The 13,174-nt window shown below is 42.1% G+C and overlaps 2 protein-coding genes across 2 annotated transcripts; both read left to right on the top strand.

Annotated features, from left to right (window-relative positions):
- The first annotated feature begins 96 nt into the window (after nucleotides 1-96).
- kcng3 (potassium voltage-gated channel, subfamily G, member 3) lies at nucleotides 97-4,973 on the top strand. The gene is made up of 2 exons (XM_018675441.2): nucleotides 97-1,209; nucleotides 2,716-4,973. The coding sequence occupies exons 1-2, from the start codon at nucleotides 584-586 to the stop codon at nucleotides 3,419-3,421; spliced, it is 1,332 nt and encodes a 443-aa protein (XP_018530957.1). The 5' UTR covers nucleotides 97-583; the 3' UTR covers nucleotides 3,422-4,973.
- Nucleotides 4,974-6,841: 1,868 nt separating this feature from the next.
- On the top strand, nucleotides 6,842-12,806 carry LOC108882731 (cytochrome c oxidase subunit 7A-related protein, mitochondrial). The gene is made up of 3 exons (XM_018675396.2): nucleotides 6,842-7,010; nucleotides 10,952-11,086; nucleotides 11,727-12,806. The coding sequence occupies exons 1-3, from the start codon at nucleotides 6,939-6,941 to the stop codon at nucleotides 11,865-11,867; spliced, it is 348 nt and encodes a 115-aa protein (XP_018530912.1). The 5' UTR covers nucleotides 6,842-6,938; the 3' UTR covers nucleotides 11,868-12,806.
- Nucleotides 12,807-13,174: the final 368 nt, after the last annotated feature.

The following is a 13,174-nucleotide window of genomic DNA, read 5'->3' as shown; positions in this document are numbered from 1 at the left end:
AGAGGACACATTAAAGGTTCTTCATAACTTCCCATAATCTGCATATAAAATAATCTAAATGTATTAATTCGTATTAAAGTCCTGGCGATGTAATAACATTGAGTTCAGTAGAACAACCAATGTGCAAAATCTCTAAAGAGTTGTTATGGTGATTTGGTGCATGTAAAAGTGTAAGAGCCAGCCATAGAAATATTTGCATTATTATATATCTATGGAAACAGCATCCGCTTTAAGTACTCTATAGTTTCCCTGCACGAGTTTTTCCCTCGCCGTGCGTGCCGCGTGCGCATGTGACATCACTGCTGGGATTGGCTCGCCCTGACTGGGGTGGAGAGTCTCTTCCACAGGCTGCAGAGAGGGAACGAGAGGAGAGTGAGGGACAGAGGCAATAGTTTCCATCAGCCACGGAGCTCAGCGCAGGAGCCACCTCCACTCAGAGCGAACCACGCCCCGGGGGACAGGGGAGACTGTGACCCCCCCCACCCCACCCCTCCATTCACCTCCCCTCAAGTATCCAAACTCCTGTTATGGAAGGGGGAATGGACTGTGAAGAGGAGTTTTAGTTAGGCTACATACAAACGAGATGAAGTTTGGGAAGAGCATCTGCGTGCTCAACGTAGGGGGGACCCGGTACGCCTTCACCCGTGAGGTGATCAGGGATTTCCCTCTCCGGCGCGTCAGTCGCCTGCATGCCTGCGCAACCGAGAAAGAGGTCCTTGAACTGTGCGACGACTACGACCGGGACCGGAATGAGTTTTTCTTCGATCGCCACGCGCAAGCTTTCGTGTTCATCATGCTGTATGTGCGCTCCGGTAAACTCCGCTTTGTCCCCGGCGTGTGTGAGCTCTCCTTCTACACAGAGATGCTCTACTGGGGACTGGAGAGCGCGCACTTGGACTCCTGCTGCCAGAAACGCCTAGACGACAGGATGTCCGAGATTGGTCTGGACAGTCTGTCAGAGGGGGACCTCAGAGTTTCGGGGGATGAGTCCCAGAGCCCCGGCGGATCGGTGCAACGGATTGCGCTCACTGGTCGCGCTAGATGGCTCGAGAAGATGCGCAAAACATTCGAGGAGCCCAACTCTTCTCTCGCGGCGCAGCTTTTGGCTTCAGTATCCGTGATCTTCGTGATCGTTTCTATGATAATGCTGTGTGCTAGCACCCTCCCGGACTGGAATACAGCCAAGAGAAATACTGTGGAGGAGCACAGGTAGGCTGATAGCCAAGGGTCAGTAAAGTTTAGAGGAATAGAAGGGGCCCTTTCACGAGGATGCTGCTAAATGTGCAGGCGCAATGTGTGCGAACAGAGACGTTGCTCTGAAGTCTGGTGCGTAAAAGTGAGCTGAACAGACTAAATCACGTCTAGAATTCGTTCCCATCATAAAAACACTCTATAAATACATAAACACTCATAACTACTCGACAATGCCCATGCATTAATAAAGCAGCGGGCAGATTCATTGCGCACTATTCAGGGTTGATATATGAAGGCATTAGTCATATCTCATCTTTTTGAATCCTAATATGATTTGACCGAACATGACAGAAAACGCGCATTAGTTAGATGAAAGAAATTTGACCTTGTGTTTAATGAACTGACGCCCCTTAAGTCAATACAGCACAATGACAAGTTCCAGGCAGGACAATGAGCATTTGGATCCTCACATGTCAGACAAGTTCCCAAGGAAGCCAATCAATAACCAATCCATATTATCAACAAAAAGTGTTAGTGTTAATTATTACACAGAAAGCCCCTCTTCGCTTCCTCTTCCTTTTAGAGTCTCCCCCTCTCTCCTCATCACAGTTTGAATATCTTTATTGGCTTGGTTTGTTGACATTGCACGAAGGAGACAAACATATCAGATAAATGGCACATTCATAATATCCCAGTGGGTAATGAGTTAAAAGTGGAAGGTGTACAGAGGGATTATATATTAGGGTAAGCAAACAAAAAGGTATTAAGCCACTTACAGGAATCACCTCCTGTCTAGGTCAGCTTCTGGACAGTTATTTTGGCCTCAGTTTTTGGGGGCTCGAGGTGAAAAAGAGCATCCCTCTTGTTCCACATTATTTTGGCCCCAGCCTGTCCTCTCTGGGAAGCCTGATGCGGCCCGTCTCTATAAAAGGCTGGGTAATGTTCACTCGGGCTGGACATAGTTTTGAGTTTTGGATCGGTTACAGTGGTTAGGTAATCAGCTAAAAGTGTAGTTTATACTTGGGGTCAAAAAGGATTTCAATTTAGTTTCATGCCAGTGGATGATGCACTTCTCTCAGCTGCTCTGTAATTCAGTTTGGTCTAATTGTTGCTGATGTAGTTATCCCTATAAGCTCTGTGGTGTTTGCTTTGCCTGACTGCTTCCATGTCAATACAAGCACCACCTCACTCTAATTCAGTTTGATTCCCTTTGCTGTTCTAATCAATGGGGTAATCATGTGTCTGCTTGTGTCACTCTCTCTCTCTGAAGGTTCTCTATCTGTTCCGTCCTCACCATGTATCCATCCTCTTGTCTTTGTTTACTTGTGCCATCCCTGAATTGCGTCAGATTTCCTCCCTATTTCCCATCATTTGTATCATCCCCCTGCTGTACTTCCTTCTTCCTCATATTTACTGATTGTCAAACAGTGTCATATCATCCATATCTCTCTGTAGCTCCCCTGCCATTTCCTGTTTACAGTCAGTTCCACTCATTTTTCTCCTCTCCTCTCTCCTCTGTAGGATAGTGGAGGCAGTGTGTATTGGCTGGTTTACAGCAGAGTGCATAGTGCGCTTTCTGGTAGCCAGAGACAAGTGGGATTTCCTCCGCCGGCCGCTGAACATCATTGATGTGATTGCCATCACCCCCTACTATGTCACCATGGCAATGGCCCGGGCAGGGATGCCGGGCGCCGGGCTCGGGGTTGCTGGGGTGATACTGCGGGTGCTGAGGATGATGCGAGTGTTCTGGCTCATGAAGCTGGCCAGACACTTCCTGGGCCTGCAGACGCTGGGGCTGACGCTCAGGCGCTGCTACCGGGAGATGGTCATGCTGATGGTGTTTGTCTGCGTCGCCATGGCAATATACAGCGCCCTGGCCCAGCTGCTGGAGCACGGCCTGGACTTGGGCACGCAGAACCACGATTACGCCAGCATCCCGGCCGCCGCCTGGTGGGTCATCATCTCCATGACAACGGTGGGGTACGGGGACGTGTACCCCGTGACAGTTGGAGGACGGGTGCTTGGCGGCATGTGCGTAGTGAGTGGCATTGTGCTCCTGGCACTGCCCATCACATTCATCTACCACAGTTTTGTACAGTGCTACCATGAACTCAAACTCCGCTCTGCCAGATATGCACGCAACCTGTCGGCAGAGGTACTGCTGATAAACATACATTTATACCAAACAGCTCTGCCTACATCTGAAAGAAACTCAACAAACCAGTGAGCCTGCTGATGGCATTGTGAAATAATGATCAACTCTGTGCCCTGCCCTGTTTCCTGCCTGAGCCACACCTGATTTTTATTTGGCTTGTCTAGCTCCTGCTTGTCATGTGGATGATCTCCAATCATCGTCATCTACCAGCACGCTCTGGGCCTGTTTCCTTAACAACACCGTTTGAACAGAAGAATAGGAATACACAAATAATTATTTATTAAATACACACAGGCGCAGTCAATCTAGTTTTGACAGGGGCTGCTGTTTACACTGTATTCCCATGGTTACGACATTGGCAGAGATGGATGCTTTTTTGTGCGTGCTGCATTGAGTGTGTGTGTTTGTTTGTCTGGCCATCAGCCTTTCACTTTGTCTAAGCTTTGTACCCAGATGGTACAAGTTACACAAGACTGATGTGTGACCTAGATGCGTTCTGTTAAACCTGTGAAATATGGTGAAGTAGTGAACAAGTGAGAGCAAGGTGGGGATGGAGAAGGGGTACACAGAGAGCTTAGCGTGTAGGAGTGGCTTAAGCCAGGGATAATGAAATATGGAGACAGGTCAGCAAGGACTACAAGGTGGCAGACAAATACCAGGGCGACAGCTATGACAGGGCAGATGGAGTGTGAAATGAAAGATAAAAGACAGAAATGACAGAATGTGGAGCATGTCTGAGCACAAAGAATGAGTAGCTGGAGTGTGTATTGCTTCTCCATTTGTGAGTGAATCTAAGGCATTTTGTATTTCTACGTCTCCAAGGCAACCTCATCCTCCAACGTGTCAATCATAATGGTGGTTGAGTTGTGTGCACACAAATAGGCCACATCCGTGCAACCCTACCGACTGGCATGAACGCAAATCAACCAGAAAAAAAATACATCACAAATTCCTGAGGGAAAAAAAAAACAAAGAGTGGAGAAAAAAAAAAGAACAGCAGACGCTGTCACAGATGATGGTTCTGACATTCGTGATTCAGACATGTTTGCACTGGCCGTGGTTTGCCAAGATGATATGATTTGTTAAAGAGACACATGATCCAAACAAACAAGTCAACACCTCTCCCACACAACAGTCTTTCTCTGCATCTCCTCTCCTCTTCCTCCTGTTGCCTTCAACCATCCTCTTTTTACACACACATGCACACACACACACACACGTAAGGATCTTGCTCATCTGTTGCAAAGGAAATTAAACAATTAATCAGTCCATTCATTATCTGTCTGTCCTTAAATTTAAAGTCTGCCTTTATTTAATCCTAAACTTTGCAGCCTTGTAATAATTTAGAATGTATTGTAGAGGTGCATATCTCAATATCTTTGTTGTTGTGTTATCAATGTGATTTTTATTACTGCAGTCAAGAAAATGAAAAATAATCTATATTTTATTACCTAGCTTGCAACACATACTTTTCATTTCATGTGGCATAGCTTGTAGCGAATGTGAATTTTGGCCAGACCTGATTGAATCCATCAATCAAAACTTTTTCATCATCATAGAATATAGTCTTGTAATTAATGTGATCAATGTTTGAGGTTTTATAATAAAATGACTCTGTGCAAAATGTCTGTGAATGTGTAATTGCCTATAACAAATCAAGCCTATGTCCTATAAAATTTTTAAAAATTTCAGTGTTACCAGCACCATCAACTGCTTTCACAGTGGTGTAATATTGATCTTGGGTTTTCACATCACTTATTCTGAATCTAAAACAACCCTCTTGATTAACTAAACTAATTAATTACACAGCACGACCCAAACATGTGGTAAATGCACAAGGCATTTTGGGCAGATGATCATTCACAAAGTCTTGATGAGATGACACACAATTTGCACCTCTGGGCCTCCTGTAGGTGATGCAGCATGAGGAACACCTGAGCCCATTGGCTAGGGCATTCAGTGCACTCACCAGATTTACACTGGGGAGAGTATTGTGGCACAGTCTACTTCACAAAGTACTGCTATAACGGTGAATGGACTCTAAATCACAAACTGATGCTGCGCTGCTCTCAGGATCCGAACGTCTGAAGTGTGTTGCACATCTGTCAATGAGCTCTGACAGGCTGTGTTTCTAGATAACTGATCTGTTCTTCTCAGTCAGCTCATTCAGTATTATACTCTCTTAAAGATTAATAGAAATACACATGTAAAACATCAACACAATTCACCAAAATCTGTAATATGTGTTCAGGTGGATCAGACTATTCAGTGAATATTTCACACCAAAACAAAGACACAGTGATCCTTTTCTGTTAGAAAGTGTGTTGTGTAACATGAAGGATCCTGGGCTTTCATGTTTTTCTTTGTATCTTGCAGTTATTCCTGAAGGTTTGTGTAAATGTGGCTTCTACAGCCTGAAGATTTTTATAGAAGCTGTTACTAAATGCTGGCTTCAGAAAAAACCCTCCCACCATGGCCCTTTTTATAGGCACTGTCAACTATCTGCGCCGACTTGTACCCTCTGTCTGCAGAAAGACAAGAATGAAAAATGCTGGATGAAATGGGAATGTTACTCACAGGAAACAAACACTGATTTTTTTTAAAATCTCATCTTTAACATTAGACAGTAGATATTGCAGAAACCCCTGTGTAATGAATTGTAGGCCAACCTGTGTCTGTATCTGATGTTCGCTGACCTCATCAAAGCCCTTGTGTTTCTATCCTACACTTTTGTTTGTTAAAATTAAAATAAAAGTTAAAAAAAAAAGAAAGAAATATTAAAGACCAAAATATCAACATAAATCTGGGTTGCACAATTTTATTTTCTTCTTTTTACTACCACTCTAATCATATAACAACCCTCCACATTATCATATCAGCCTCTACAATATATAATAATGTCACTCTGTTTGCCCATGTTGTAAATAAAACACATTACAACTATTGCATGTCTGTTCATCCTGGAAGAACCACCTCTCCTCAATTGTTCTTCCTTAAGTTTCCTCCAGATTTTCACTCTCTGTTTCTAGGGTCTAAGGGAGAGGGGTGTCATATGCTGAACAGATTGTTAAATACCTTAAGGTACATTTGAAATTTGCACTATTCAGCTATATTCAATAAAACTGACCCAACTTGACCCTTTAGATGGGACCTGATCCAGTGAATAGACTGTATAGGTTGAGAACCACTGGATTAAATCACCTTTAACCACGTCAGCCAGTTATTAAAACTCTACACATTCATGCACCTGTATGAAATAATCTAATAATGTGTGATATGATAATATGTCAGTTACAGGGGCCACTTTTCAAGAATGAGGATAGGCTAGTATAATTCTTCTGTACTTTTGCTAAAGTACATGCAGGACTTTTCCTTGTAAGTGAGTACTTTTTACATTCGTGTATCTTAGCACTTCTTCCGCACTGAACATTTACATACATATCTCCGACAGTCCGCCACTTCAATTCTAAACTGGCAGGGGGAGGGCCAGCTGACGACTACGTCACTGTCCGTCGACGGTCGCAGCAGGAAGACCCTTTACCGGATGGTTTTGTTGTGTTAACACCTTTCCCCGTCCTTCAGCAGTAAAATGTACTACAAGTTCAGCGGTTTTACCCAAAAACTGACGGGATCTGCTCCCACGGCCGCTTACAATCCTCAGGTGAGACCGGGAAGCCGGAGAGAAACCGAGCTGTAAATCCGCAAAAGGATGACCTTCATATCACCGTGTTGGATAACGAACTTTCCACAGGTTTCGTGTACCTACCGGGGACTTATAATTCTCTTGAACATGTTAAAATGTCTTTAAAAAGCAATTTAATGTACGATTTAGCGTTTTAATTTTCAAGTGCGATGAAAAACAACGGGCATTTACGGTAGGATGTGTCCTATCACAAGGCACTTGAAGCTATCTTCATCTTAACCTCGTTATTAATTCAGCTCTTATTTTCCAAATATGTCATAAAACGTCACCTGTAGTGTTCATAAGGTAATGTAGCGTTGTAAAACTGAGACAAACTGTAAAGAGAGAGGCTGTGGCCTTTCTTTCTTTATTTCTATTGTAAAATGAATTCCCTTTTTCCAATACTGCCTCACCACAGAACCTTTATTTAACCTTTCTCCTGAAAGGTTATATCCAATCTGTGGATCTGGCCTTCATGTGACTTTATAGCCGATTTCAAAATTCAATGGTCTCTCAGAGCTTCTGCCAGATGTGACCTTTATTATTGCTCCTCTGTCCTTTAGTCTGTCCTTTACACTTATTATTCTGCAACAGTTGGTTAGACTGCCTTTGTTGGAAGTAAACTGAGTCTCACAAATTGTCAGGTTATTAATTATCTTCAGTGGAGTGTAACTTTACTCCAACCAACCTCGAGGTACTGTATATTCCTATGGCTGCAACCAACAGTTGTTTTCATTACTGAATAATTTGCGGCTTGCAGTGTATGAAATGTCAGAAAAGAGAGAAAAACAGAAAATCTAATTAGTTGAGAGCCTGACAACAGCAATTAATCAAAGTAGTTGTGGATTATTATTCTCAGGATCAACTAATCAATTTATGCAACATTTCATGCTTCTTTATACTCCCCCTTCACTATGGTTCAAATATTTTATACTCCACTACGTTTGTTACATAGCTACAGTTACCAGCTACGTTTCAGATGAACGTTCTGCACACAGGGCGGTACTGTTTGCAGTGGTTAGCCTCACAGCAAGAAGGTACTGGGTTTGAGCCCCAGTTCATCCCGGGGCTTTTCTGTGTGGAGTTTGCATGTTCTGCCTGTGCCTGCGTGGGTTCTCTCTGGGTACTCCAGGTTCCTCTTACAGTCCAAACACATGCAAGTTAGGTTAACAGAATGTGAATGTGAGTGTTAATGGTTGTTTGTCTATATGTGTGTATGTGTTGATCCTGTGATGGACTGGCGATCTGTCCAGGGTGGAGCCCACCTCTCGCCTTGGCTCTAGCCCCCCTGCAACCCGTAATGGATAAGCAGTATAGATAATGGATGGTTGTGTTTTTAAAATGTGATGTACTGTTGAGATTAAGCTACCCGGCAGTATATGGATTTGTAAATTAGGTGTGCTTTATTTATAAAGGAAGTCTTGTTGAGCAGGACAAGTCACATGGAGCAGGGATTTTTCTCCAGTAGGATGCAGTAAAGGAGGGGAAAACTGGTTAAATGTAGCACAGGTGCCATAGAGGTTGTCAGGTATAATGTTTAATCTGTATCAGCCGATAATGTAACAGCAGCAAGTGGGAGAGATGCTGTGATATAATTTAATTCAAACCAGTCTTTACAGCTAACAGGTGTTGGGCAGATACTGCAGTACATCTCCCATTTGGATCCAGCCACTACAAGTCATGTGAAATATGTGTTTCTTCGTCTGTATTGCTGTTGGTATATTATGGTATTTTGTTTACACTCTGCTCAGAGCCAGAAGCACACAGATATCATTTAATAATTATAGTGGAGAACTTTAAAGCTCCTCAGAGAAATTAGAGTGAGAATGTCATTTGAGTAGTGATGTGGATAGTACCAGAGCTGGTCTCTGTGGTACTATCTTTGGTTGGTTGTCATTTTCAAAGGATCCTGTGATCTTCAGTGGAGTGTAACTAAAGCATCTGGTATGACAGTTTGTTCACTTTGACATCAGCTAAAGATGTGAAATAGATTACATAGCCTTGGAATTAAAAACACAGATAGATTGATGCCTTCTAGATGCCAGTGATGGCCATCCAACCTTAATATAACTCACAGAGTGCAATAGCTGTCTTGAGTAATGAATCAGATGGCGCTGTGGTTATTACCTCCCCCCAAACCAGCTACACAATTAAAATGATGCTTACATAATAATAAATTAGTCATCACAAGCCAATGAAATTACTTACGATAATGTAACAATAACAGGGGCCATTCTGCTCAATGTGTACCTCAACTTTTTATACTTCCATACATTTTGTTGATAATACATATTTTCTTTACCTGACCAGTGCATGGTGCTGAAATTAAAAACACATCAGCTTAATCCAGGTATTCTCCCAACTTGGAACTAGATCTAAATGAAATAGGCTATTGGAAGCCATCCTTAGCCCTTCATTGAGACTGCAGTCTGCAGTCCCAGAAAGGAGGTTTGTAAATTTGTGTTATTCTTAGATTAATTTAAAAATATTAAAACAAAAAACATTTAAATTGTAATATTTAATAAATAATGAAAAATCGTGGCAACTTCAGCTTTTCCCATTTACTCATTAATTGTCACCTTGAATGCTGGTCATGTGACCTCATCTCCATCTGTCCTGCCAGGGTTGCCTCTACAAGCCCACACTGGTGGAGAGAGGCTGCTAGTCTGTTAAAAGGTTTAAAAAAAATTCCAGGCTGACAGACGGTAACAGTCACACCCTCAGTGTTCTGTTTATTGAATCTAATCTAATATGTTTGGACAAAGGTTAGGAAACCAGACACCTGAAGGCAGCACACATCCCCCTGTAATATCTAGTCGTTCAGGAGAGATTACTAAAAATTCAGGGAGGAATCTTGATGTGTAATTCACAAAGACGAGTTCCTGCTACAAACACTTTCATTTAAGCCTTCTTTTAAATAGCAAGTAAAAATATTCTGCTTTCAGTGCCTCTGCGTTTTCATATGTCAGATTTAATTTCCCCGCTCCCACACTGTCTGCCTCCACACACTCTAACAAGGTAATGGGTCTCCCAGTAATTTTCAAAAACGAAGGTGGGAGAGAAGCTTCCTCCAAGTGAGCGGATATTAAGGTGACACACTTGTACTTTCATCAACACCACAGTGTACCTCTGGTTTATTCACTTACAGTATTTACTGTCTTAAAAGTAGAACAGCAGAATGGAATTTAATGGTAATTTCACCAGACTCATGCAGCTAAATTGCTAAGGAACTTGTAAAATTAAAAAAATTCTAGGGGGAAATGATCATGAGCCAAAAGAAAGGCCAGTCTACCTTTTTCTTCTTTTCTTTTCTCAGGCAAAGTGTGTCTGAAAATGTCGGTCTTAATGATATATACACAATAAGATATATACACAATGATTGAACAAGTTTAGATCTTAATACACTGTAGTTGTTGGTGTTGAAATGCTACTTGAGCTTCTCTTTAATAATCTAAACAGGCACTTTAGCACTCTCACAAGTGGAGGCATAATTTGCAAGATGAGATGAAAGTACTCATGTAATCAGTTCTATTTATGCAGTAGGATTGAGCCCAGTAGAGTGCAAGTAAATGGACTTTTGTTTTACTTTGTGTAGAGCAGATCAATATGTAGAAACCTACTGACTCAGAATGTGGACACAGTTTGGAGAACATTTAGATCTCCATTGGCCAACCTCCCTCACATTTATTTCCAGGTTAGATGCTTGGAGTCCATTATTATATCAATGCCAAATGAGTAGATGTAGATGGGTAGTTGGAGTTGTGTGTTATCATTTTGTGTTGTACTTGTTTAACACAGTGAAAAGCAGTAAGATGTGAAAAAGCCAGAACACAGTGAACAGTTGTGTATTTATGTTGTAACTGTAACTGCAGTCACAAAGATTGTGCATCATTGTGACCGATTGGTTATTTTTGTTTAAGGGGTTGAAGCCAAGCGTGCCGGTAGAGCCCCCAACGATGATCTTTGCGACACCCACCAAGGTGGTGTCAGAGGCCGGGCCTGTGGTGGAGTACATGGGACCAAACAGGGTTCAAGAGTTCCAGAAAATATTCCAGGTAACGACGAACTGCAGACACTTTTTATTCTCACAGTGAGTCAGCTTTTGTTAATTCAAAAAAAGTCCTCAGAGTGAGGGTTCAGGGTTCAACTTTATCAGTCAAAGTGGTGAAGATTCATCAGCGTTAAGCAATGACGAATATTCATTCACTCTGCTCTTAATGGCCTTCTGCTTCCCCTCTCGGTATTCATCACACAACAGGCAGTGAGGGGAATAATAAGAGACTCAGAAGATGGGCAGAGCAATCACTCAAACAAATGGAAATTACTGTATTGACTGCTGCAATTTTATAATTTCGAGAATATTTTAATTGAAGTATTATTTGTTAGTGTTCCACATATCAGAGAAAATGTTGATATTTTTTCACAATAAAACTTTCATCATTTTAGTTTTTCCAATCAAACTTTTCAGGGACACATTTACAATCTGATAGTATTAATGTAGAAAAAAAACCATTGGATTTCTTATTACAATATTGAGAAAAAATGTATTTTAAAAACAGACTTGGTCAGAAACTGGGTATCTTTTAATGTGTTGCAAAAAGAGGTTGTTAAAGAGTTGAATGAAAATACTCTGCACTCTCTGTTCATTACTTCATTATTTTCAATTTTTCATATTTTCCTTTTGGCTCCTTCCAGGCACAGGAAGGCGTCCCCGTTCATTTGAAGCGTGGCGTCCCCGACAGGCTACTGTACCGCACTACCATGGCTCTCACTGTAGGAGGCGCTCTCTACTGTTTGGTTGCTCTTTACATGGCAGCCCAGCCCAACAGAAAGTGACCAACGCAAACTTATGATCTCTCTGTAACACCTCTGACATGTCTCTGCTGTTATACATCGACCCAGTGTTCACAGCCTCCGTCTGCCCTTGTCATGCCACCTCTTGGGACTCTTTTAGAACATCACACCAATCACAGTGATAATAATGTCTGTCTTCTTTGTTAAAAAAAAAAGATGTCACAGTAGAAGTGGTGTCATTATTGCCAATCAGCCGACAGATTCACAGACATCATGTATGAAACTCTATGGGGGTTGGGAACTGCATCATTCATTTCCCTCAGCTCTTACACACTTACACATGCCGAAATAGAAGCAGTTTATGTAAAGATTTAAAAAAAAAAATTTTAATGCTCAGAGTTCCCAACAAGCTTGTGGTAGTGCAGCAATAAGCATGTGTGTGTGCGAGAAAGAGAGAGAGAGAGAGAGAGAGAGAGAGAGAGAGAGAGAGAGAGAGCAAGCATGATGGAGACACCCCGTCTGGAACATAGCTGCTGCTCACTTGGCTTAAATACTGTCTCATACAGTATTTATATGTGTGGGCCCTGGTGTGATGTCAGATGCTCCTTGTCGAGTTTGGGGGGGGGGGCGGGGGGGTGTTTCAGACAGACATGTTGGCAGTCCCACATTAAGCTACTGAAATGATCATTTCGGGCTTGAATATCAGATATAAAACCTGTACCAGAAGAAGATATTTCAGTGACAATTCTAGTGTGTTGCATCTTACAGACACATAATATATACAGGGCCAAGAAAATGTAAGTGAAAAATTAGATCTCAGACTTACAGCTGGAGAGAGTTACAAAGGTGTCATAGCTTAGAGATTCATCAGTCCACAGTTCGACACATTGTCTATAAATGGATATGATTTAGTTCTATGGCTGTTCTCAGAAGTGGGTGCCCAGCTAAAATGACAATAAAGATGTTCGATATAGACATTAACGACTAGAATTGTTTGTATGTTATTAGCTTAAGTATATTGTGTCTGTGTATACTTGAGACTTAGATGAAGATCAGATCACATTTTATAACCATTCAGTGAATCAGATCATTCCAAGGGGACCATATACTTTTTCTTGCCACTGTAAATAGTGTCTGATGCTCAGCAGCGGTCTTGTGGTCTTCACTGATTGGCACAGTCCTCATGAAGAGTGCTACCACTTGTAATCATCAAGTACACACACTCATGTGTCACAAAGCACGAACATGTTACATATTGGGACACACGTACCGCTCAGTCATTAGGAGAGGAGTGTACACAGCGGCACTCTGCTTTTTACAGAAAGTTCCACCAGAATGAGGACAGTGCA

The sequence above is a fragment of the Lates calcarifer genome, linkage group LG23 (assembly GCF_001640805.2).
Source record: "Lates calcarifer isolate ASB-BC8 linkage group LG23, TLL_Latcal_v3, whole genome shotgun sequence".
Lineage (NCBI taxonomy): Eukaryota > Metazoa > Chordata > Actinopteri > Centropomidae > Lates > Lates calcarifer.
The sequence above is the reverse complement of the archived record's forward strand: the minus strand, read 5'-3'. Positions and strand labels throughout refer to the sequence as shown.

Bases quoted from the DNA above. Each gene is read 5' to 3' on its own strand.
- kcng3 (XM_018675441.2), top strand. From the start codon at position 584: ATGAAGTTTGGGAAGAGCATCTGCGTGCTCAACGTAGGGGGGACCCGG. The intron at 1,210-2,715 runs GTAGGCTGATAG...TCTCCTCTGTAG, and splicing joins AATACTGTGGAGGAGCACAG to GATAGTGGAGGCAGTGTGTA.
- LOC108882731 (XM_018675396.2), top strand. From the start codon at position 6,939: ATGTACTACAAGTTCAGCGGTTTTACCCAAAAACTGACGGGATCTGCT. The intron at 7,011-10,951 runs GTGAGACCGGGA...TTTTTGTTTAAG, and splicing joins CGGCCGCTTACAATCCTCAG to GGGTTGAAGCCAAGCGTGCC. The intron at 11,087-11,726 runs GTAACGACGAAC...GGCTCCTTCCAG, and splicing joins AGTTCCAGAAAATATTCCAG to GCACAGGAAGGCGTCCCCGT.